The 23272-nt window shown below is 40.0% G+C and overlaps 5 protein-coding genes across 5 annotated transcripts; 2 read left to right on the top strand and 3 right to left on the bottom strand.

Moving 5' to 3' along the window:
* Nucleotides 1-264: 264 nt before the first annotated feature.
* On the bottom strand, nt 265-5644 carry arpc2 (actin related protein 2/3 complex, subunit 2). The gene is made up of 10 exons (XM_079581570.1): nt 5428-5644; nt 4593-4627; nt 4222-4334; nt 3639-3684; nt 3365-3551; nt 3170-3263; nt 2599-2725; nt 2411-2511; nt 1812-1912; nt 265-692 (listed from the first exon to the last, which is right to left on the bottom strand). The coding sequence occupies exons 1-10, from the start codon at nt 5499-5501 to the stop codon at nt 671-673; spliced, it is 900 nt and encodes a 299-aa protein (XP_079437696.1). The 5' UTR covers nt 5502-5644; the 3' UTR covers nt 265-670.
* A 2568-nt stretch (nt 5645-8212) lies between these two features.
* Nucleotides 8213-9524, top strand: cxcr1 (chemokine (C-X-C motif) receptor 1). Its single transcript, XM_079581586.1, has 2 exons — nt 8213-8225; nt 8310-9524. The coding sequence occupies exon 2, from the start codon at nt 8312-8314 to the stop codon at nt 9386-9388; it is 1077 nt and encodes a 358-aa protein (XP_079437712.1). The 5' UTR covers nt 8213-8225; nt 8310-8311; the 3' UTR covers nt 9389-9524.
* Nucleotides 9525-9911: 387 nt separating this feature from the next.
* Nucleotides 9912-15378, top strand: slc19a1 (solute carrier family 19 member 1). Its single transcript, XM_079581633.1, has 7 exons — nt 9912-9994; nt 10525-10618; nt 10725-11013; nt 11525-12272; nt 12379-12571; nt 12647-12788; nt 13863-15378. Exons 3-7 carry the CDS (start codon nt 10744-10746, stop codon nt 14058-14060), a joined length of 1551 nt encoding a protein of 516 aa, XP_079437759.1. The 5' UTR covers nt 9912-9994; nt 10525-10618; nt 10725-10743; the 3' UTR covers nt 14061-15378.
* Nucleotides 15379-15884: 506 nt separating this feature from the next.
* LOC306981990 (CD48 antigen-like) lies at nt 15885-18626 on the bottom strand (the record flags this gene model as incomplete). The annotated part of the gene is made up of 7 exons (XM_079581731.1): nt 18321-18626; nt 16855-17001; nt 16639-16767; nt 16409-16575; nt 16237-16324; nt 16031-16162; nt 15885-15943 (listed from the first exon to the last, which is right to left on the bottom strand). Exons 1-7 carry the CDS (start codon nt 18394-18396, stop codon nt 15885-15887), a joined length of 798 nt encoding a protein of 265 aa, XP_079437857.1. The 5' UTR covers nt 18397-18626.
* A 580-nt stretch (nt 18627-19206) lies between these two features.
* Nucleotides 19207-22895, bottom strand: cyp4f3 (cytochrome P450, family 4, subfamily F, polypeptide 3). Its single transcript, XM_079581802.1, has 13 exons — nt 22643-22895; nt 21586-21730; nt 21314-21367; nt 21115-21242; nt 20923-21044; nt 20707-20853; nt 20518-20635; nt 20371-20437; nt 20173-20302; nt 19977-20110; nt 19835-19899; nt 19679-19761; nt 19207-19604 (listed from the first exon to the last, which is right to left on the bottom strand). Exons 1-13 carry the CDS (start codon nt 22844-22846, stop codon nt 19409-19411), a joined length of 1593 nt encoding a protein of 530 aa, XP_079437928.1. The 5' UTR covers nt 22847-22895; the 3' UTR covers nt 19207-19408.
* Between the last annotated feature and the right edge of the window lie 377 nt (nt 22896-23272).

Consider the following 23272-nt stretch of genomic DNA (forward strand, 5'->3'; position numbering starts at 1 on the left):
CATCAAAGTATGGCAAAATAAAGGAATATAGGATTTTCATCTCCTTATAATTCAATTGCGTAAACTTTAGTTAGCTCAAAACAGCAATGTGTTTACAGATTGTATTTTTTCACCTATACGTATGGAGGTCACACATAGACTTCCATTTATATTTTTCATCAATAAGTACCGGTACTCCTAAAATGGTGAATATATATATAAAATAAAGTTAGTTGATTTTCCTCAATTCATTGTAAGATCATAAAAACAAAAAAATCAGTTAAGTGTTTTTGGAGAGTGATTTAATTTTCTTTCAAATGACAATAGTACAGACAACATGAAAGCACAGAGGGAGGGGTCTGAAAACATCCCATATGAGGATGTCACATGGTGAGGGGAGAGGGCCAAGCAGAGTACCAAATGGAGTCAAAGATCTCGTATCAAAAATGTCATTTTTCATATATATATTTATATAGGACTAATAATTCTCTTTTACTATGCAAAGCAAGGAATGCCCTTTTATAACATTGAGCAATGACTTTTCCTAAGGAAAGCCCACATTATTATTCAATACAAAACAACGAGTGGATTTTGTTGGTTTGGGCGCATTTGGAGGCATCCAGGGTTCCGTCAATAGTTCAGTCCGAGTGTGGCGCATTTGGATTAGTCTGGAGGGAGATGAGGGTTGGCCTCAGCGGGAGAATGTCTTTCCACTGAAATGACAAAGGAAGAATTTCTCTGGCTTAACATGATCATGTTTCATGACTGCAACATAATTTCCTAGTAACTGGCAAGGAGTGTCGAGAACAATTCAAAAAAGTCTTGCAGGTGATGAAAAAGGTTAGACCGGTATGTGATCTGGCTTTTTTATTTCACATCAAATTTTGGGGGTTTTAGTGTCTTCAGATGCCAATGGATAGGAGACTTGGTTTGCTGTGAGAAGAGGCGGGGAGTTCTCAAGTTACAGTTACTCAAGTACATACAGTAAGTAACTTTTTAAAGTAACTGCATTTTGGCAAGTAGTCTGTTCACACATTTCTTTTTACTTCTACTTGAGTAATATTAAAATACAATATCTGTACTTTGTATTAAAAAAAAAACAAGAAAAAAAAAACTTCATGATTTCTTTTTATTTATGGGATTTTTTTTATTTATGGGATTTTCTATTAAAAAATATTCAAACGTTCACATTATTTTCATTATTTTGTTTTTCATAATAATACGTTATTACTGAAACAACAGTGCACCAATATGCAAATATAGGCCTTAAATGGTGGCCAAGAAACATTTCTCAGTACATTAGAGACTAAACCATCAAAACGTCTATCCCAGCCTTAGTTAAAGTGAGTGACAGCAATACCGTTTGGGCTGCTGTGTTTTTTTGTGTAGCACTCTAACATGCATCTTTACATCGATTTAGTAACTCAATTTCACTCGAGAACTTTCAAATGATTAATGGCATGTCTTATGGTTTTAAGTGAAACCGGTATTGTCTCAGTATCGGATATTTGAAATCGATACCAGCATCGATACCAGCATCGATACCGAGCCGGTATTTGTGCATCCCAGTGTGTGATAAGGAGGCAATAGTGACGCCAAAAGCTATAAAAATTCCACTGAGACGCATCTTAAAATGAAACAAAGCCTGTGCAAATAATGGCCCACGCCTCCATAGCACACAAGCTATACACAGCAGCAGATACACATTGATACTTTATGAGATTTTTTTTTTCAAAACCACTGATAAGAGTGCCATTGCCTGCTGTTTCCTGAACACCAGACAGTCTAGAGCCCTGGCTTGATAAAAAGAATGGGCAAATGCGGCTACTTACGACATAGTCTTCATCTCTTTCTTCTCAGCGTCAGGTCGAGCGCGGTTCAGCACTTTGAGGAAGTCTGACGTCTTAGCCCTCATACGAGTGTGAATGTAGGCCTAAAACACATCAAGGACACTCACTATGATTACTTTGATTTTTTTCTTAAAACCAGTACAGCCAGTAGGTAATTATGCAAGCGTAATTTGCTTTGTTTGATCTGAAGAATTGCAGGGCACTTTGATCGTTGGTTGCACAAACTCCGATAACAGCTGGCTATTATTTTCCTAGCATTTCAACATTGTTTGCAGTTTCAACCCACCCACTTCAGTCCATAAATATTTTCTTTGTCATAAAGACACTCCTGTTCATCTTCATTAAGCTCAATTCAGTAAATGGCAATTATTTCTTTCTGGCTTAATGCAACACACCTGTGTACACTTAAACACTAATCTATATTGACTTACCAATTATGAATGTGTTTTACATTTTTTCTACATATCGACCTAGTGGATACACAGACTACACTATTACTCGTACATACCAAGCCAATACCTTATGACTTTGGTTTCCTTTAGTTAAGTAAGTAAAGTGCCGATATACATGGAAGTACTGACCTTAGAGCACTTTATGTGGTAGTGCAGATAGTCCCTGAAGGTGTGGATGAGGTTGATGGTGTTGTCTCTGGCATTGGCATTGGTGTGACGGGGGAACAGCACTGCAAGAGGGCATTAGGAAACATTCAAACACTAAAGTGCAGGTGTCAATAATGTGCCCCGAGGCAGACATGGTTTTGACTACAAACCAAAGGTGATGTATCCAATGTTGTCGCCGACTGCAGCGTCTGTGTCTTTGAGCTCCAGGGGGGGCTCCCTGTGGCTGAACAGGACCTGTGGGGCAGTATGACTGGCTCGCCGGCCCTCCTTAAACTCCTGTTTGGGAATAATTGATGATGTTTACAGTACATACAGATCTGACTTTTCCGTAAATGTCTTCAGAACACTAAATACACAAAAGTTGTGACAAAAGAAATTATTCTGAAGCTCTTTTGGGTTTACTTTATGCGACCCTTTCTTTCAAAAGAAAATACAGTGCTTTTTGTTATTTTTTCTCTCTTTACAGGACGAAGTGGGAGTTTCAGAGAGCTGCACTGAGACAAAAGCATTCAGGGGGAGGTGGTAATTGAAGGGTACGTTAGTAGAGTTACAACATGGGGCTCATATGTAATGGTTACCTGTCATGTTGGTATGAACTTACGGTTTGTTTGAGAATATGCAAATCAAGGAATATATGTCTTGAGTGTGCCCCAACACATGAGATAAACCACTCTGTGATATGTATGTGTAGTAGAACATATTTGTGGTCCGCATCTGCACCTGCATGAAGACTTTGCCGATAACAACATCGTCATCATCTTTGAAGACTGTGCTGAAAACGACGGTAACTCTGTCTTTCTTCGCCTCCACATACCTAAACAGAAGAGAACATGTACATATTAATCATACCCGGCAAACATGACATTTTATATCAAATACTGAAGACTGTAAACCATGCACCACAGCCTTACGTACATAGATTCATCATCTCTGTAGTGGACTACGGCTCTCTTCTCTCCTTCTATGCCTTCTTCTTGGAACTTAAAATATTTCTCAAAGACAGATGCAAAGCAGTTTCTTTTCAGTATCCCTGCCTGATGGATAACCTCCTCTTTGTTGGCTGGTATTGCTTCCAGGTCGTAAAGGAGAGACACGTTGTAGCCTGGAAGGGATTTACAAATATATTTAAACTAGTGTTATTATTGTCATTACAGAATTAAATCATATCATTCAAATTATCTTTGAATACCTGACTCCGGTGCAACCAAGAAATTTCCATACACTCTCTTGAGCAGCTGTAGAAAAAAATACGAGATTATAATTTCTGAACTGTAAATTCAATTTCAGTTTTAAAAACTCTAAAATCTCTAAAATCCCTTTTTATGCTGCTATCATGATTCATGAATAAATTACTGTCACTTCATTCGCTTATTCCACTGGACGTTGGCTCTAAAGAAAAAAAAAAGATGGGATGTGCGCCAATACATTCATACAGTGGCTGCTGCCTGCAGTCAGCACTTCCTCGCCTGAGGTGACTCACACAAATAGCTTCCTGTTTCGAGCAGAAGCTTCAGCAGCTTATTTCTTCCTTACATGGCAAAGGACTTTCTGTCACTGATTTTACCGTTTCCATTCCATATTTCATTTATTTGAAAGGGATAAGAGTGAACAATTGACAAGCAACACACTGCAACATTTATAGCCAAGGCTAATAGAAAGACTTTCAAAATACAATACACTTGAAAAAAATAAACATATGTCTTTGTTTTACTCTCCATAAAAGCAAATCTAACAAAGGGTAGTGTTGAGTGAATGCATGGTTTAAAGTGTACCTCGTCAGCTCCATGCTCCTGAAGCTCCTTGTAAAACTTCAGGGAGATGCTGACCATCACTTTGGTCTTTTCCCCATTGGGGTTGGAAATGTGGTACAGGACCCCATCAAAATCTGTAACAGATGTGAAAACACTTATTGGACAATGGACTTGTATTTTTGCTTTATTCGTTTCTGTACTGCATTTTTTTGGCAGAACATCGTATGCCTATAGACTTTGTGTAAGAAAACAGTAATCACTACCAAGTATGCACCTGTGCTCATCATACTGTAAATAACATTCATTACATTGGTTCCAGGTAAATGTCACTGACTGCTCTATCAGCAATAATTACAATTATTTATTTTGATTAATGTATAGTTGTCTTTTACCTGCAAAGGTCACTTCCACAGCCTCAGGCTTGGTTCTGCAAAAAGAAAATTAGAAAACTCTAGTTAACTATGGATCCCACTGAATAAATAAATAACAGCTGAAATGGGGCTTTGTTTAGCTCGACTCATTCTGTTGATCATATTTAATCATTAGGCCACATAAAGTTTCAATAGTAAACCATAGTTTATAGAAAAAACTGGTGTTTAACTAGCTGAAATGAGCAATAGACCAGAGCAACAGCAGCTGGCTGTTTAAGGGTATAAACTAGACTCAACAGGACCACAGGAATGCGGAAGAGACGGCCACTGTAGAGACTGCTGCAGCCTCAACATGTCAAAGGCACAAATATCTAGAGTCAAAAGGTTTAACTATCAGATTTGTCTTAAAACATGCGATTATATCAAAAATGAAGGTAAACATATTCGCGAGTTGACACTGGTTGTAATTAAGTCGGACATTAGGCGTAAACGTCATTCACTAATCAGTTATAAATAAAAATATTTGTATGCGAATTATATTGATCGCATCGTAATGGATGTGCAAAGACAGCTGCAGGTCTAAACTTATATTATATATACGTTTTATAGAAAAGATAAACCTCTGCTCTGACACACCCCAGCTCTGGGCAAAATACTGAAGCGCAGCTACAAGCTAACAGTGAAATATTTGAGCAGAAAATCAAACACGCGACAATCCGATGAGACTTAGCACGCTGCATACATTGGCGAATTCGACCCCTTATAAAACACTGTTTACCTCAGTGATGAGGAAAACCCATTAGCTGAAGCTAACTGGTGTTAGCATTGCTAATCAGGCGCAAGCATCTTTCCTTACCCATTGGATGCGCCGTCGAACTTCAGCGTCAGCGTCTCTTCTATAATGCGATTGTTAATTTCTAAAAGGATCATGGTGGACGCTGAGGAGAGGGGGGATGATAGGAAATTTGCTGGGTTCACCCCCTTTGTGTCAAATTCTGCAAATTTTCTTCCCTTGACAGACAAACCTGCTTCCGTCCAGACCACTTCCGCCTGCCCACAGTCGCTTCCGCGTATTTTACGCCAAGGACCACAGCCAGCTCAGAAAGCCGACTGTGCTGCCTGATATAAAACCCTTTGCGACAAAAAAAAAAATCAAATTCAGTGTTTAACGTGACGTGTTTAACATTGACTGTTTAACATTGACTGTTAAACACGTCGTACCATTATATCCCTTTTCTAGGTTGATTGTACTCTTGTCATGTGCTACTGAAATTTCCTGTGCTGCCTGTGTTCACAATGTCAGTCCTTTGTAAATGACTTCAAGGCACGTTTAACATCAGACACTCAACACCAAAGAGTCAGCCAACGTTTTCAATGCACACATTGTAACAACTGCTAACTATTATGTGCAGATGTGCAGCCTGGCCCCACATCATGGAGATGGGTCCCTGAGCGCCGGCCCATGCTGGCATCTCACTGCTCCTACAGGTCGCCCCATGCGACACTGAGGATGGGTCAAATGCAGAGAACTAATTTCTCTACAGAGATTTCTCTACAGAGATTAATGCAGTATAACTTAACTTATTATTTTTATAATCCAGTACTGTGAAATTCATCGAAAAATCACCTGCAGTTCCATTGAATTGATTTTGACACATATTTGCAATAATAACATAATTACAATAATTGGTCACTTATATAAATTTAAAAAAAACTCTTCCTTCTGAAGAAAAGGATCCTTTTCTCATCTACTTCTCCTTTGTGACAAATCTGGCCCAACTGCTTTGTTCAGCAGATTCTTTTAATATTTGTTACCCAAGTTTACACACACTAAATATCTTCATATCTTCTTTCCCACAGTCTGACATCAAATCACACAAAATGATCAGAAATTATTCCTATTTGTCAAAATTATATCTTCTCTTTTGTTAGCTGCACAAGACTTCCCTATCTTCTCTAATGTCACAGTGCAAAACAGTTCAAATTTAGTCTCATCTGGCCGTCAAGATTTTGTTCCACTTAAATTAAAATCTCACCCTACTCAAAATTAGATTTAAATGTTTTTTCTTAATTTATATGCTAAAATCTAGCCCCAAACAAGGAGAGATTAGCTACTCAAATTAAGGATGAATTTACTTTTCTTTTTTTGGCTTATTTCAAGATTACTTTTTGCAGTGTGACCACTATGATGGCTGGACAGTCCCATGTAGCTTGCACTCTCCTATACAGGTGAAACTCGGAAAATTAGAATATCATTGAAAAATGCATTCATTTCTGTTATTCAACTTAAACTGTGAAACTAATATATGACAGACTTATTACATGCAAAGTGAGATATGTATTAGCCTTTACTTGTTATCATTTTGATTATTATGGCTCATCTTGTAAAAAAAATAAAAAATAAAAATGGATAAGCCATAATCATGAAAATTATAACAAAGGCTAGACATATGTCACACCTTGTTTTCTTGGTTGATTTTTTTCCACATTGTCACATAAGGAATTCATGTGAAAAATAGTAGCAACCTCACAGAATCTTTGTTTTGCCTGCAATCAATTTGATCTCAGAGAATCTAATCAAAAAACAAGTCGAGAAAATAGAGCATGATTAGTGAAATTTTATGATTTGCATTGATGTCTGATGAAGGGCCAGGACGCCCGAAACGTCACCTAGGTGTAAGCAAAACTAAAACCTTTCTACTTGGGAGCTAAGTGAGCTGTGCGGAACTTTTCCTATTTACTCTCATGATTTGTATTGTAACCAATAATAATCCTAACTTTGATTTGATGCCAGACTGTGGAAAAATAGATGTACTGTATGTGCTTTTATCCAGTGAATGGAAACTTCAAGTTTCAACTGCAGATTTAAGGCATAGTTCTTTCAAAACTGCTCTAACTAGTCTTCATTTCCATGGTACAAAACAATGGCTGGCAATTTGACAGTTTTGTCTTTTGTGGAGCCCATCTGTCTGTTGCTCCAACATGTGACAACACCGATATGTTGTGTGCATTGTAGTTTTGAAACCGTGATGAGGTGATTTATGGAGACTGAGAGTAGGTGGGGAGATACCTGTCTCCAAGTGCCTTCACCTTTACAAGGGAAGCAGTGCGGCCCTCCTCTTGGCATGAGCCTGTTATTAGTCACATGTTTATGGACTGACTGGTGTTTGCCGTGCCATTAAAGACTGGTCCTCCACTGATGTAGACGCAGATAACTAGAATGAGAAAAACAAAGGTGTAGTGTGGGAAAGGGTCCAATTGCAAAAGCAGCACAAAGAGAACAAAGTGTTGCGTTGCTTAAAAATGACATTAGCCGACATCCTGGGCTTTTGGAGAAAACCTTACCACATTGTTTTAGTTCCTCAAGACATTTTATGCAAGATTCCCCTCATATGGTCAACAAGGATATTACAACAATTTTAAGTTACAAGTGGATAAATAAACAGAAAATATATATTTGAGAAATTGAGTTACTGAAAGATGAATAAGTAGGAGAAAATTTTAACAGTGATTCTGAGTAAAACAGAATATGTATATATGTGGATCAACATTGTGAGAGGGGGAGGATACAGGATATTGGCTAAATGTTGCATCCTTTAAGAATTTCTTTTTGGTTTGTACAAGGTCATTGAGAAACTGGACCCAGGGAAGCAGGTACTTGCATCTTCCATCTTTCGATCTTTCCATCTTACAATATTTTATTTGAAATGCTTGACTTTATGTACTTTACATTTGCAGCCATGTCTTATGTGTACATTTTCGATGAAGATTTGTTTTACGAACAAAATGATACCAGCTACAACAATGTGACGCCGTACATTGTGAATCCCCATTTCATCCCATGTGAGTTAAAACCACTGGATCCTGCAGTTGGCGTGGCTATATGTCTCCTCCTGATTGCCATTTTTTTACTGGCAATCCCTGGTAATGTCTTAGTGGGCTGGGTAATACGGACAAGTCAACAGGCCCTGACCCCCTCGGACGTCTACCTATTCCACCTCACTATAGCGGACGGTCTGATGGCTTTGACGATCCCTTTCTGGGCCGTTGTGGTGATACGAGGGTGGCTATTCGGAGACTTCATGTGCAAGCTCGTGAGTCTCATTATCGACACAAATTTCTACACCAGCATCTTGTTCCTAGCTTGTATCAGCATTGACCGCTACCTTGTGATCGTGCACGCCAGCGACAGTTTCAAAAGTCGGCAGAGGATGTGCAGTCAGATGCTGTGCGCGACCGTGTGGGCCCTGGGTTGCGCCCTCGCCCTGCCTGCTCTATTCAGAGATGCCACAAGGCCGAACAACGATTCGGATTGGATGACATGCAGCGATAACTTTGACATTGGCAATGCATCAAAATGGAGAATTGCCATCCGTGGGTTTCAGCATATTTTTGGCTTCTTGCTTCCTCTCTGTGTCATGGCAACCTGCTACAGCCTCACTATTGCCAGGCTTTTGCGCACCAGAGGTTTCCAAAAGCATAGGGCAATGAAAGTGATCATAATAGTAGTGATTGTGTTTTTGTTTTGCTGGCTGCCATACCACCTGAGCATGATAGTTGATACACTTCTGAGGGCTGACCTGATTTCTTACGACTGCACAATGAGAACATCTGTCACTGCAGCGCTGAGAGTAACAAACCGCCTGGCCCTCCTCCACAGCTGCATCAACCCCGTTCTGTATGCCTTCGTGGGAGAGAAGTTCAGGAACAAAATGAAGCTGCTCCTGCAAAGAAAGATGGCACAAGAAAGGATGTCAGGGTCGAAATACAGCAGGTCCACCTCCCAAACCTCAGAAGGCAATGGGACGGTCCTATAAAAAGTTTGTCAAATTGTTTGTAAAAATCTTGGACTTGAATATTTGGAGCATTGATTTTTTTTCATTGCAATTACAAAGCTCTCTGCTGTCACCCAGTGGTTTCCATGGTAACAGCAGTATTTCTGTGTGTGTACGTTTTTACTCATAAATTACCGTTCAATTAAATAAATACTATGAATTATATGTTTGAAAGACTGTGGTGTTTTTAATTATTTTATGAACCTTAAAACTACGACAGAAGAAGACAAAATTTAAAAAAAATGGTAAGAGCCCATAATTAGCATTTATGTGCAAGAAGTTAGCCGCGCTAGCTAAGACGTAATAAACTAATTTACGTTGTTAGAATAAAACACAAGGGAATAAACTACAATTAGGTTGAATACAATGGAAGAAACGTCTAAAATGTCGAAACAAGACACCAAAAACATTACTTGCGGTGCTCTCCGACTCCAACAGATGGCGCGGTGGCTGTTCGGCTTTTTAAACTGCCTTGCGCGCGCGGCCTACCCCTTGCACAACTATAAAACTACATACACTACATTTCCCATAAGCACTAGCGAAGGAAACAGAGCGTCTGTCTGCAGAACGGTGGATGCAAAGCACGAGGTAAGATCATAATAGCACTTAAATTCATTTGAATAAAGTGGTAAAGTGGGGATTGCATGGATAGCGCTTGTCCTGAAGTGTTGAGTAAATATCAGTGTACCTGTTGAGAATGTTGAAGAGCGCTTTATTTTGGGAGATGCTACTTTAGCCAGCTACACAGTTTAGCTGTTTTGTTTTCGAATCTATCAGTACTAGAGTCATCATAAATGTGATGTTATGTTTTTTCTACTGAAATAAGAAAGTAAGCCGGGTTAATTCTCTGAACATCTTCAGCTGTTCGTAATAACATAGTTACTACTTAAAGTGTGTTGCTTGCTTTGTCAGACCTCTGATTTTGCCTTTTACATCACACGCTTGTGTAATCTGTTTGGTGTGAATAAATAATTTGTAAAACGTAAACCATTTGCTATTTAACCTAGAAAGGTTAAATACTTTTCGCATTTAATTCATTGAAATGCAATAATATATGTTTTTTGTATGATGGTGTAGTCTTAACATTGATCCAACTAACAGTATTGTTGTCCTTGCAGGTGAACAATGACAAAGCCGTCAGCTGCTGGATGACTGTCAGACATTATGCACGGTGTGGGATGACACAAAGGTCAACATTTCCTTTACATGACAGTATGTAGCATTTTAACCAAGCTTGTTAAATAGTTTTCTGTTAGTATCTCTCATGTGGCATGTTCTCCGTCTCTTTAAAGTTTGTTTTTTCAACTCTTTGAATTAGAAGTTGAATCCAAAGCAAGATGGTTGCTGAGCAGCCTATCATCGGTGGAGATGGGTCAGACGGGGAGAAAACTACAAAATTACCAGGAGCGGAAGATGGCGATGCCGAATTGGCTGTGTGCACCCCAGATTCCCAGCCAACTACTGATGTTTTCCAGGAAGAACCCAGGAAATGGAAGTTTGCCGTTATATTCCTATGTTTCTATGGGTTTATGGCATCCATCAAGCCCGGGGAGTCATTTATTACACCAAATCTACTGAGTGTGGAGAAGAACTTCACCAGAGAACAGGTATGGAAAATGGATGGAGATGTCAGGTTGAGTTTTTCTGTTCTGTCCAGCCCCAATCGCACTTTGCTTTTCGCGTGTGCACTGTATCGAGTTTGCTGTTCCATTCTTTTATGGTCAAAGGTCACATAGCTCAGAATTAGGTCAAAGAAGGAGGGGAAAAAAAATCAGTGAAAGTTATATCACACCAATTGAGCAACTAGAATCAGTTATTAACGAATTCATTGAGAGATTTTAACAAATTAACCAGAATTGTTTTGTATTTCATGACTGTTTAGTTGAAATCCGCTTGTTTTGTTACTCACATTCCACACGGGTTCGGCTGGTGTTGTGGCCGCGCTTGTCTCACAGCTACACTGTATTGTAGATAAGAACAGATGGACAACAGCTTATTTATACTTGGCAGTGCTTCTTCAGACATCTTACTTTTGTCTAAGTTTTGAAACATTTGGGATGTTAAAAAGGATTGGTTGCAGTGGCGTTGTTACACCGCTAATGTCCCGTCTTTTCGCAGCTGACCAATGAGATCAACCCTGTGCTGACCTACTCTTACATGGCCGTGCTGGTGCCTGCCTTTCTGCTCACTGATTTCCTGCGCTACAAGCCAGTTCTGATCATTCAGGGGGTCAGCCAGGTCATCATATGGCTCATCCTACTCCTGGGCAGCACCCTGCTCCAAATGCAACTGATGGAGTTCTTCTACGGCATCACCATGGCGTGCCGCGTGGCCTACTCCTCCTACATCTTCTCCCTGGTTAGCCCCGTCCTGTACCAGCGCGTGGCGGGCTACTCTCGCTCCGCGGTGCTACTCGGCGTGTTCACCAGCTCCGTGTTGGGACAGTTGTGTGTGTCGTTGGGCAATATCACCTACTACTCCCTAAGTGCCGTTTCATTGGGATTTGTAAGCTTCGGTTTGCTGCTGGCGTCTTGCCTCCCGTGGCCGAAGCGTTCCCTGTTTTTTAACCGCGGTCAGGAAAAGGAAAAGGCGACGAATGCAGAAACTGATCAAATTAATCCAGCACAAAGCAAGAAGCCATCCAAGTCAAAGTGGAAGGATTCGGTATTGGTGCAGATGCTGCTGGAGCTAAAACATGTGGTGAAGATGCCAAATTTAAGATTGTGGTCACTTTGGTGGATCTTTAACTCCACTGGGTATTACCTGGTGCTTTTCTACGTCCACATCCTATGGTACAAAGTGCATCCCGCAACAGAGAGCAAGGACGTGTACAACGGTGGCGTGGAGGCCGCATCTACTTTATTAAGTGAGATATTTTAACCCTTTTCAACGTGTTTTTTCACTCTCGCTAGTGTTGCAAGGTTGAATATGTTTTTGATTTCAGAACATGCTATTTCTTCTGTGAATTTAAGGTGCTTTGACATCCTTCATCGCGGGTTATACCAAAATCCGATGGAATGTTTGGTCTGAGCTGCTCATTACCGTCATCACGGCGCTCCAGGCTGGACTGCTGCTGCTCATGGGAACCACCAACAACATCTGGGTTTGTTACATCGCCTATGTGCTGTTCAGGGGCTTCTATCAGTTCTTGGTGCCTATTGCCACGTAAGCGTTTATCTGTTCCAGTATTTATTCATTCTTCCTGTATTCACTGTATGTTAATGCTTGCGTGCTGTTTAGGTTTCAGATAGCCTCATCTCTTACAAAGGAGCTATGTGCTCTTGTGTTTGGTATGAACACCTTCCTGGGACTCATCTTGAAAAGTATCATCACCCTGATCATATCTGACAAGAGAGGACTGGGGCTGGATGTGCACCAACAGGTATAATCTTTGATAAAAAATAAATAAACAATGCGAAAGCGTATCTTATAGACTGTGACTATCTACAAGGGTCATCAGTGCAGACAAGAGATTTACTGCTATTATCAATCCTGAATCCTTTGGGGCGAAAAGTCACTCATCCCCCTTGGCAGTCCCCTTCACAAAAAGCTACCAGCTAAATACTTTCTCATATTGTACTAAAAAAGGAGACCGTTTTTTTCTTTGTTTTGTTGAGGGGACTTCTGTCATAAAAGTGGGGCTTTTTCCAGTGCTTATGCAATTTTTTTCCTATAAGATCGTTTAAAAAAAAAAAAAAGTATTCCCTGTAACAAATGTGAGATTCATGAGGGGGAACTGAACCCTACTTTTTGGAATTTGTCTATTTGACCTCTGGTTTAAAAGCCTATCAACAAGTCTTAACAAGTCTAAATGGAATATATTTTGATGCTTGAAAGTTTTGTTTCATATATTGTATTGGGGTAAACCTTGTAGTTACATTTGCCAAAGACCATCTTTCCTGCTATCTGTCTATCTTAACTGCAGCTGGGGCTATCGCCTGTAGGGATGGTGTTGGAAAAGGGAAATGTGATGTCTCTGTCTCCTATTGAATTGAAGTATGGTAAGCTCCCAGGCTAATGTTGGTGGCAGGCAGAAGCTTTTGCTCTCCAGACTAAGTCACACCCGCCATTCCAATGGACTGTCCACATCATGTAATGCTTTTTAAACAGGGACTTCCTATGTTTTGGGGTCTGGCTGTGAAAGTGCATGGGGACACTTGGTCGGATCTTTTATTCCTTGCAAGGAAACAAAACATTGTCTTTGTTTCATCCCTCACTGGTGTCAACCAAAAGGAGCATTATATCCACAACACCATCAGTGTGGAATGTTTGCCCAGCGGCAGCAGTGGCTAACAAGCAGTTGAGCCAGTCCACCACGTCCAGCCACACAAACACGTTCTTTGTTTTTTGTTGTTTTATCCCCTATGTAAATCGTCTTTGAGTGTCCAAAATATGGCAATGCAAGTTTGATGTGTTATTATTGTTTGCTTCTAATTAGAGTTTTCTTCTGTTTCAGTTTCTGGTTTACTTCATCTACTTCACCCTGCTCACAGTCATCTACCTTGTCTGCGCTGCTGTCGTCTTAGTCCGACACTTTCGTAACCGGCCCGACGGGGGAGGAGCGGGGGCCAATGACCCGCCCACAGAGCTGACCCCAGTGGGAGCCAGTTCTGAGACTGAGCCGCTGTCAAACGGCAAAAATATCAAGTCTTAATTATGTATTCGTCACTGTAAACAATCCTATTTTACTTGTTTTGTGCCATTTTAATCATAAGTGCCTCCTCTGGTAACGATCATTGTGAGCGTTTAACCAGTTTGTTGTACAGAGGGGACCACCTTAATCCATTTCTACTTTTTACACATTGCACAAATGAAATCGAATGATACTGAGCTGTCTTTTCCCCGTGACAGTGGATATATGATGATTACTATGTGATCATATGAGGCAGGTGTAATTGACACGTCAATAATGGATGTTAAATGTTTTACAACAACACAATGATAGATTTTTTACTTTACATTTTGTATCTGATTAAGCCAGATACAAGATTACTTTATACTGTAATAAAATAGGAAAATTGACAGAATTTTGTAACTTTACACAGAAGTGCATTTAAGACTGTTCAACTTGTACTAAAGGACACGATTGTTTTGGGGCATTTTACTGATGGTGATTTTTTCTATTATAATTTTTAACAGTGTTATCAGTTGACAGTGCCAACACTCAAATCAAATGTGTTCCTTTTTGTTCACGGTGTGGCCATTGAACGTTTGCCATGGTTTTTCTTCTTAAATGAAAATGTGTTCTAGACTTATCCAAGTGTCAAAATGCTGCATTATTTCAAAATGTGAAAGTCTGGCTGCTGTATGAAAAATGTGATTTCCATCCGTTGTTTCTTTATTCACAATAAATGGTCGCTGGATAGGAGTTTGCTGACCGTGGTGTTTTCACACTGGCTGTTTGGTCAGCTGCTCCCCCACTTGACAATAAACATGTTTGGTGTTTTTGGTTGGGGACAAAGTAAAGCAACTGCACCACGGAGAAAGCGCCGTTGCATCACTACAGCATTTGTTTGAAGCAAAGAATGAATACACTTCAGTGACACTTAATCGAGTTTAGAAAGTAACATAAAAAACAAATCTATTTTTTCTTTCTAGTACAAGCCCTTTGTTTTCCCTGTACTTCAATTACCAAAAATTACAATATAATACTGCAATACTGCCCTCCTGTGGTTTAAACAGCAGAGTGAAATAAACACAGAAACCTTTTGTTATGTCAGAAATACACTATATTTAGAGCATGTTCAAAGCTGAAATAGCCCAATAACTGCCCATTGCACCAACTCAAACACATGGGGGACATAGGACACCTCTGCAATCCATTTGAAAATGCACAAGTAGTAACAATCTCAAGTAAATTACATTAAAAACGTACAACAAAATAGTGCACATAATCTGCCAATCTCCTACCGTGTACTTACAATAAAATAAAATAGCAAAAGCAGCCTAACACCATGACAAACATATAATAAACACAAAGTAATGCACATCGTCGTTCAAAGAAAAACCGCGGCTAAAACCTCTTGTTAGTCCACAAGCATATCGAGCACCATAAAACTGCAAATGCCCCTTAAGCCACTGGCAGGAAAACTACTCATCCTGTTGTTGTCAAGTCTTTGGAGATTCTTTCCATTGTTGCAAAACTGGAGTGTCCTCCGCCACATTACGCAGGATTCTTCGAGTTTATTAGGAGTTACTTTCTATCATGGTGTTTCTTTCTGCTTGAAAAGAAAAATTAACAAATTAACTCATCTCAATTATACTCCTGTACAACCTCAATGAGCGGCAATAACGTTACCCGTGTTGTCATTTCCATTATGAGGTTCAGAAGATGCTGAAACAGAGAGATATGCTTTAAATTCTGCATTTAAATCATCCTTCAATTCAGCGTTTCAACTTTTAATTACCTGGGCTTTCGGTTTTCTTCCAAAAGTCTGGTTACAAAAGAAAATAAATCAATCTAAAGTAATACTTATAACTATAATATACAACGCATAGTAAGTTTCATGTATTTACCGGGTTCCCATGGCATGGAATCTAAACAAGGGCAAAGATTTGTTATTGTTTTGAGTAAGCAACCAGGCCTGGATCAAGCTTAATGAAATAAAACAAAAATGTACATACCTTTCTGATAGAACCACATTCCTGATTTAACTCTGTGCAGCAAAACCACCCCAGCTACGATGGCCAAAAGGCTCGCGAACACTACGATCCCAGTGTTTATCTTCAGACCACCTGCAACAGCTTCTTCATTCCCTAAATAAGAAAAAAAGGAAACACATGTTATGGCACTGACCAAAAATAAAGACAAAAATGTTCGTAAAGTGAACCTTGATAGAAAGGGTCATTGATGGACTGGCTGCTTTCACGACTGACTGGGTTCTCCAGCTCACAAATGAAGTCGTACGCAGAAGTCTCCTACGATCAAGAAAGGTTCAATTAGTCGCAAAAAAAAACAAGAAACCCTTCAGGCAGTATATGAACGAATAATAAAATGAATACCGGTGTAATTTCAAAGGTGTTATCTGATCTCTTTATCTCTGAGGCATTAAACTTCCATATATACGTGGGTTTGGGGTCCATTGCTTGTCCATCTTCATCACACGTCAAAGTGCACCGGGTCTTCTCCTCATTGCAAGACACAGCGATGCGAGGTTTTGGGACCGGAGCTGTTAGTAAATAGTATTATTAGTACGTGTGCAGTTTTTCATTAAATTTGTCCGTTTACTTACACATGACTTTCAGAGTTATTGAGCCACTGAGGACCTTTCCACCGATCATAACCGTATAATCTCCGCTCAGATTTGCAGTCAGATTCTGGATTGTAAGTTCTCCCGTGGATACGTCCAAGTCACTTCGACCTGAAATGAGAGCATGATTTTCAGTTTAGCTTGTGCAGAACGCCGCTGTTTGTAAATAACACAGATGTAAAGCGTGTGAGAGGAGACCTCGGAAGTGAGAATATCGGTCAGTGTGGTGTCCGTCCCATTCCACAGCGAGGTTACCGTTTTGTTTCCACAAAACATCAGCGATGGCAGAGTTGGGCGGGGGTGCGGGTTTCAGGACAACCTCATCACCAAGTCTTTTGTAGATCACTGTAAAAAAAAAAAAAAACATAATTAATGGAGCAAATGACTCAAAAGTGCAAATCTCTGACCTAAAGATTAATTTTTTTTTAGCAGTTTTAAATGACAGAGGTGGGTAGATTAGCCACAGCATTTAGTCTCTTAACACCCACCTGAACCAAGCACATTTTCTCCAGTTTGGCTTTACCCAAATCTAAAGGCTCCACAAAAGAGCAACAGAAAAATGGCAAAAAAAAAGTGATGGAAAAAGTGACAAAAATGTGCTAAGAAAGCTACAAAAAAGCCATAAAAGTGCACCAGAAAAATGGCAAAAAAGTGACAAAAATGTGTGTAGAAAATGCAACAAAAATGTGATGAAAACAAAAAAGCAATGAAAAAAAAAAGGAATTTTAATGAATTTTCTAGGTCTTAGCTTTCAAATGAGGCATGACACTGGCTTGGTGGGTAACCATTTAGATTTGGGTAAAGCTGATACAAATATCAAAGAGACAATGCACTTGGGTTAAGAGGTTAATCAAGTGATACCTTTGTTAGAAAATACACTGAAAAATCTGATCCATTTTATTTGGGTGGTGACATTAAAGGTGCACTATGCAACTTTTTTAATGTGAAAAGAAGTTGATCTTAGCGCGTGTTTGATCTTGTCGTGACCCAGAGGCTGTATCAGCATGGCGCCTTCACTTTCCATCACATTGGTCTCCACACTCCAGGGTCAATTGTTTAGAAGTTTTTTTTTACTCCTGACAGACCCTCTCACCAGAAAACCTACAAAACAATTGACCCTTGAGCGTTGTACAGACCACCGTGCTCAAAAGTAAAGGTGCCATGCTGACCACTCATACAGTCGATGGGTCACTACAAGGTTAAATACGCACAAATATAAATTGTTTTTGCATAAAAGTTGCATAATGCACCTTTAAACAAACAAAACAATGAATATTCTGACATCCACAAAGACAATATCTAATAGAAAAGGCACAATGTAAAAGTATTATGACTTAAGAGCAAGTGGGGAAACAAAAACAAGTTATTCAAGTAGGCTGAAGTACTTGAGTAGTAAATGTAACTTTACACCCCATAGATTTTGATGAGCAAATAAATGTCCCTTAGGCCCGATGTAACACAGCTCGCTAACATTCATTATGGGCAATAAACTGTCAATGTAAAGGCTAATATTGACACTTTTGCACTGTATATTTGTTCTGCCATTTAGCTACTGCTGCTAAACTGGGCGTGGCTGTGAAAAACAATCTCGGTTCTCATTGAAAGATTGGACTAAAGCTCAACAGAAACAAAGTAATAATTGTGCTAAATCGGTGATAACCCACCTGTTTGCTCGGATCTGACCGCCCATAGACCAGCTTCAAAGACGAACAGGAGCAAAGGAGACAGCCGTGTTTGCATCTTCTTCGGGTTGGAAAACTACAACCGATTTGCGGACATTTGCGAGCAGAAACTACAAACTAAAAGTTGTTGATGTGCAAGTTCTCAATGCTACATGCTAGCCTTGCAGAAACTACCGACTCTTCCGATGAAAGAAAGTGAAAGCAACTTCTTGTTCCGCTGAAATACTTTGAAGAGTAATCTACTAAAGTGTACGCAACACAAATATCCAATGCTATGACAGTTAAAAAGCAAAAGTTCAGTTATAAGACTGTTGGTGATTTCTGAATGAGGGAAATCAGTTTCGGTTAGTCGTCTATTAGCGACATCTGCTGGTTAAGAAGGGAACTGCAGGAACACCCACAGAAAAAGCGTGTCACTCACCAAAATTGACTCATGTGACTTTATTTCCATAGCAGTCGCAAGAATGATTGAATAGACACTATATATAATAAAACGTACACATAAAGCCATAGATTTTAAGTGAAATAATAGCCTACCCTTTATGGAGTTCGGGAAATTTCACAGTTGCCATGGAGATCCGCCATCTTTGCAGCTTGTTTGCATACATTTCCTTTGACACTAGCTAAAAACTGTATTAAAAAGTGGAGAAAATAGCCGTGGAACATCTCCGTTAGCTGCTGAGTTACTGCTGGCAAATACAGCTAACACACTCTGGTGTCCAAGTATTTTAATGTGAACAATAACTCCAGCATTTGAACTTTTAAAATCTCCATTAGTTTACAATTGCTGCTAATCCCATAATGCTTAGCGAAATGACATCACATTCCCGAACTCTTTCTAAAATAATTACCGGTACACTTGTTTTGGGAGGAATGGTTCATTTGTATATTCATGCCAATATAAAAAAAAGCTGCAGTAATCTCACTTTGATTCTTTTCAGCTGCACATTGCCACACAGGCTGTTTGTAAAACCTCGCAAAGCACGGAAGCAGTATTTGAAATCCACCCAAAACAGGATCTGCGTCACGGTGCTTTGTGTGTTGACAGAACGTGTTTACAGTCAATAGCTTTATTTTCCTTTTGGATCGAGTGGTTCCACCTGCAGCCACAGACCTCCCTCCGCTCGCAGCACCAGTTGGGGAAGACGTCGGACAGCACCGGCCCCCCCTTCAGGGTTCACTCCGGCTCTCAGGCGAAATCTGAGCAGGGTCAGAGCCACGACCACCTTCAGTTCTGCCAGGGCAAACTTCTGACCAATGCAGTTCCTGTAGACACGCACAGTAACATTCACACAGTATGAAATTGTATGTATGTGTTGTAAATGAGGAAACCACAGTACCTTGGTCCTGCAGAGAAGGGAATGAAAGCGGAGGACGACTTTGCTTCGTTGTTGGATGAATCAAAACGCATGGGATCAAACACCTAAATAAACATGAACATTACCTACATGCACTACAGAACAAACTGGAAAATATATATCAATGTCTATTCTTACCTGAGGGTTTGACCAGACATGAGGGTTGTGGTGTGTGCCATAGATACTGACCAAGCAAATGGCACCTGGAGTTACAAAGAAAGAAAAAGTAAACTCTTTATTACCTACTAAAAACAGAATGGGTCCTTGTGTGCGCCATTACCTTTCGGTACGGTTCGATTCCCCGGCAGTGCCATGTCCTGGGTGTATTTCCTGCTCACAGCTTGTACTGGAGAGTGAAGCCGTAGACTCTCTTTGATGCACATGGTGGTAAAGGGAAGGCTCGTCAAATCCTCCCTACACCGGCAAACACACATTACATAATTCAGAACACACTGGATATGAGCTCGTTTTCTAACCATTTGATCTCTTCTCCATCTCGTCCTTTTATCAGCTCCATCACTTCATCTCTGCATCTCTCCTGGTAATGGCTGTGTCGGGCCAAATTATACAGAGTCCAGCAAATTGCACTGGCTGTTGTGTCATGCCCTGAAAGAAAGAAAGTTAACTATTTTAGCTTTTTTTTTATTTATTAAAAACAGCAACATGTGCATCACCTGCAAACATAAAGGTGTTGGCCTCAGCTAGAATCTCCTCATCTGATAAGCCTTGACCATCTTCATCCTGAATGAAATATCGGGATAGAATTAAACAGCGCAATCATACAGTTCATGGATCATTCTCATCTATTTATTTCTATGTACCTCTGCAGACAATATAATGTCAACAAAGTCTCTCCTCCTGTTTGCTGCCATGGAGAATTGACCCGGTGTTTGCTGGCGAATGAGGGCACGTCTCCTCTGAACCACTTCACGAGTATACCTTATTGACATTCAGTTCTATGTTAGGTTCTTCACTTTGTAAATTAAACTTCCACATGTACTGTATCTTACCCGTGAACAATGCTCAGTGCCTTCTTGAACCGCTTTCCCTGCTCTGACTTCCAGTAAATCCAATCCCAATGGTGGAATATCTTGAGCCTCCGTTCCACGAGAAGATTGCCGAGCTCTTCAATGGCTGTCACGTACTCACTGGTGGATCTGAACATTTTTGAGTCATGAAATTAATAAATGAACATGTTATATTAACGTAAATATAAAGTGATTTACTCCTGGCAGTTGCTGTTGCAGCTAAAAGCACATTTGAGTAAACTGTCCAAAGTCATCAGAGTCACAACGTTAAACATCTCAATGTTGTTTTTGCCATTCAGGATCATACGCTGCCACTTTTCCTGAAATTAGACAAAATGGAAATGAATTTCACCAAACAAAAATATGAAAAAAAGAAAAAACTCCCCTTACATGCATGGTGTTGGTTGATGCGTTAAAAGTGACTACGTAGGTTTTCAGAATGTCAAAATGGAAGGCAGGGGTAAGCAGGCGTCTTTTCCGAGACCATTCATCACCTTTGCTGATCAACAGACTCTCTCCTAGAAAAGAGTTGCAGAGTTAACAGCGCCTCAAACAGAAACATCTTGAAACAAGATGTAAAACAGTTTACCGAGCCATGGGCGAAGGTGTTCATAGGAGAATTCATCTTTTACTGTGATTCGACCTAAAAAAGCAAAATCATTGACTTATTGAGAACATTGTAACATTTCGGACACCACGGTCTGAAACAGGGGCAAACCCAGGAGGACCATTTCAGAGGATCAGAGGAGACAGGGCAGCCAGTCAGGTTTCTTCTGGATGCTACAGTTTCCCCCAGTGGCAATGCGGCTCAAGACTGACACCTGAACACTATTAAAATAAAGCACTTACTTACTTACTTACCGGGTGCCATAAGCAGAGGCTTGGCAAAATCTGGGTGGAAAATCCTGACCAAGTGATAAAACGGTCCCAAGAACCAGCTGCAGGAGTGTTTATAAGTCTTCACCAACTCATCCACCTGGAGAAGACCTTCCTCTGTGCTCTTTAGCTAGATGACAAAGGGAAAAGATGTATGTTGGAACACTGTTGTGAGGAACAAGTTGCCAAAAAGTATGTAGCAATGCTATTTACTACGATTACTTAATATTTTACTTCTCTCCATTTCCTCTCCATGCGTCACAGTACTGAGCGCTTAAGGACATTCTTTATTCCTGCTGCAATTTAGGGTTTAAGGTTTAAAGTGGGAAATTTGCCTTGGACTTGCCATGCAGTGGTTCCTACAATGAGAAGTCATAATTTGACCTTTTAATGTTCATTGTTTATGTAAATGTGTATGGGCTGTTTTTAATTATTTATTGTATCTATTGACTTTCACAGCTGAATTACCTCTTGTGGGGATGAATAAAGTATCTGTCTCTCTATCTAGAATAAACTGCCTGAGGTTTTCATTTGAGTTCCTTGTCACTAAATTAGTGCCACTAAAAATTAGGTTGCAAATATTTTAAAATAATGTTGCAATGCACCGTTTTGGAGACCAGTCTGAGACCATTCTTTTTGTCACGGTACCTCACACAAACACATTGATTTGACTATAACATATTGGTTATGTCACAGATTGTTACAGAAGAGCACCATGTTTCAAACTGATCGATGTTTGTTGTTTATTTTTTACAGTCTAACAGCTATGAGACTGAACAACTCCTCCCTCTGATACCTTGAACTATTCACACATCGACTCAGAATTCTTTTTTAATTTTTACAGTCTCGGTAGCACTTTATTATTATGGCTTTTATCATTGATTGTTGTTTTGTACTGTGTTATAATGTTTTCTATATTGATTCGAGCAGCAGCAACTGATGCATTTCCCATGTGGATTATTAAAATACTCTTGATTCTGACGCTACATTACAGATATTGTACAAATTGCAGCTGTAATGAAATATTTAACACAGATCCTACCTGACCCAGGTGGCCCACCAGCCATGAGTGAGAAGGTGGGTTGCTGAAGCAGGACAGCTTGTGCGTGTACCAGGCATGGCGCACCAGTAGGTTTGTAGTCCAGATCACAACTATTGCCCCCAGTCCAGCTCCGATCACAGCCAGGATGTAAGCAGGGCTGTAGTACCCGAGGAGCAGGCTCAGAGCTCCCTGAAGGACAGACATGTTAGAGACAACACTCTCAAACGGTACGTGGCAAAAGCTACAGCCATAAAGAGAAGTTGGTTGGGGATGTTGTAACTATTTATTGCTGCTCTCAACAGGAAAGTGTTGCAGCTATTGTTTAACTGTAATGTCCACCAACACAGTGACGCAAAACTGTCGAAATAGATTACACTTAAACTTACTCTTGCTGCTACTATCGGTGCTCAACACTAGATGGCGCTGCGGCAAACTCTTCTCCTTGAGGGCAATTTCAAGTAGAGACAGCAGCTGAGTGACGCCCAGGACACACCTGCAAGTGAAGGAATTGATGAGCAGTGTGTCAAGTTTAGAAAATGTAACCCTACACAAAACTTTTTTACAAAGTTGGTCATGAAAAAGAGAAGCCATTTTGGATTGGTTTTCTTATTCAGGTAAGATTTTAAATTG

The sequence above is a fragment of the Gobius niger genome, assembly GCF_951799975.1.
Source record: "Gobius niger genome assembly, chromosome: 23".
NCBI classification, from domain to species: Eukaryota; Metazoa; Chordata; class Actinopteri; order Gobiiformes; family Gobiidae; genus Gobius; species Gobius niger.

Bases quoted from the DNA above. Each gene is read 5' to 3' on its own strand.
- cxcr1 (XM_079581586.1), top strand. From the start codon at position 8,312: ATGTCTTATGTGTACATTTTCGATGAAGATTTGTTTTACGAACAAAAT.
- cyp4f3 (XM_079581802.1), bottom strand. From the start codon at position 22,846: ATGTCTGTCCTTCAGGGAGCTCTGAGCCTGCTCCTCGGGTACTACAGC. The intron at 21,368-21,585 runs GTAAGTAAGTAA...TTGCTTTTTTAG, and splicing joins GCCTCTGCTTATGGCACCCG to GTCGAATCACAGTAAAAGAT. The intron at 20,636-20,706 runs GTAAGATACAGT...AATGTCAATAAG, and splicing joins GCACTGAGCATTGTTCACGG to GTATACTCGTGAAGTGGTTC.
- slc19a1 (XM_079581633.1), top strand. From the start codon at position 10,744: ATGGTTGCTGAGCAGCCTATCATCGGTGGAGATGGGTCAGACGGGGAG. The intron at 12,273-12,378 runs GTGAGATATTTT...TGTGAATTTAAG, and splicing joins GGCCGCATCTACTTTATTAA to GTGCTTTGACATCCTTCATC. The intron at 12,789-13,862 runs GTATAATCTTTG...CTTCTGTTTCAG, and splicing joins GGCTGGATGTGCACCAACAG to TTTCTGGTTTACTTCATCTA.
- arpc2 (XM_079581570.1), bottom strand. From the start codon at position 5,501: ATGATCCTTTTAGAAATTAACAATCGCATTATAGAAGAGACGCTGACG. The intron at 4,335-4,592 runs GTAAAAGACAAC...CATCTGTTACAG, and splicing joins TGTGGAAGTGACCTTTGCAG to ATTTTGATGGGGTCCTGTAC. The intron at 1,913-2,410 runs GTCAGTACTTCC...GATGTGTTTTAG, and splicing joins ACCACATAAAGTGCTCTAAG to GCCTACATTCACACTCGTAT.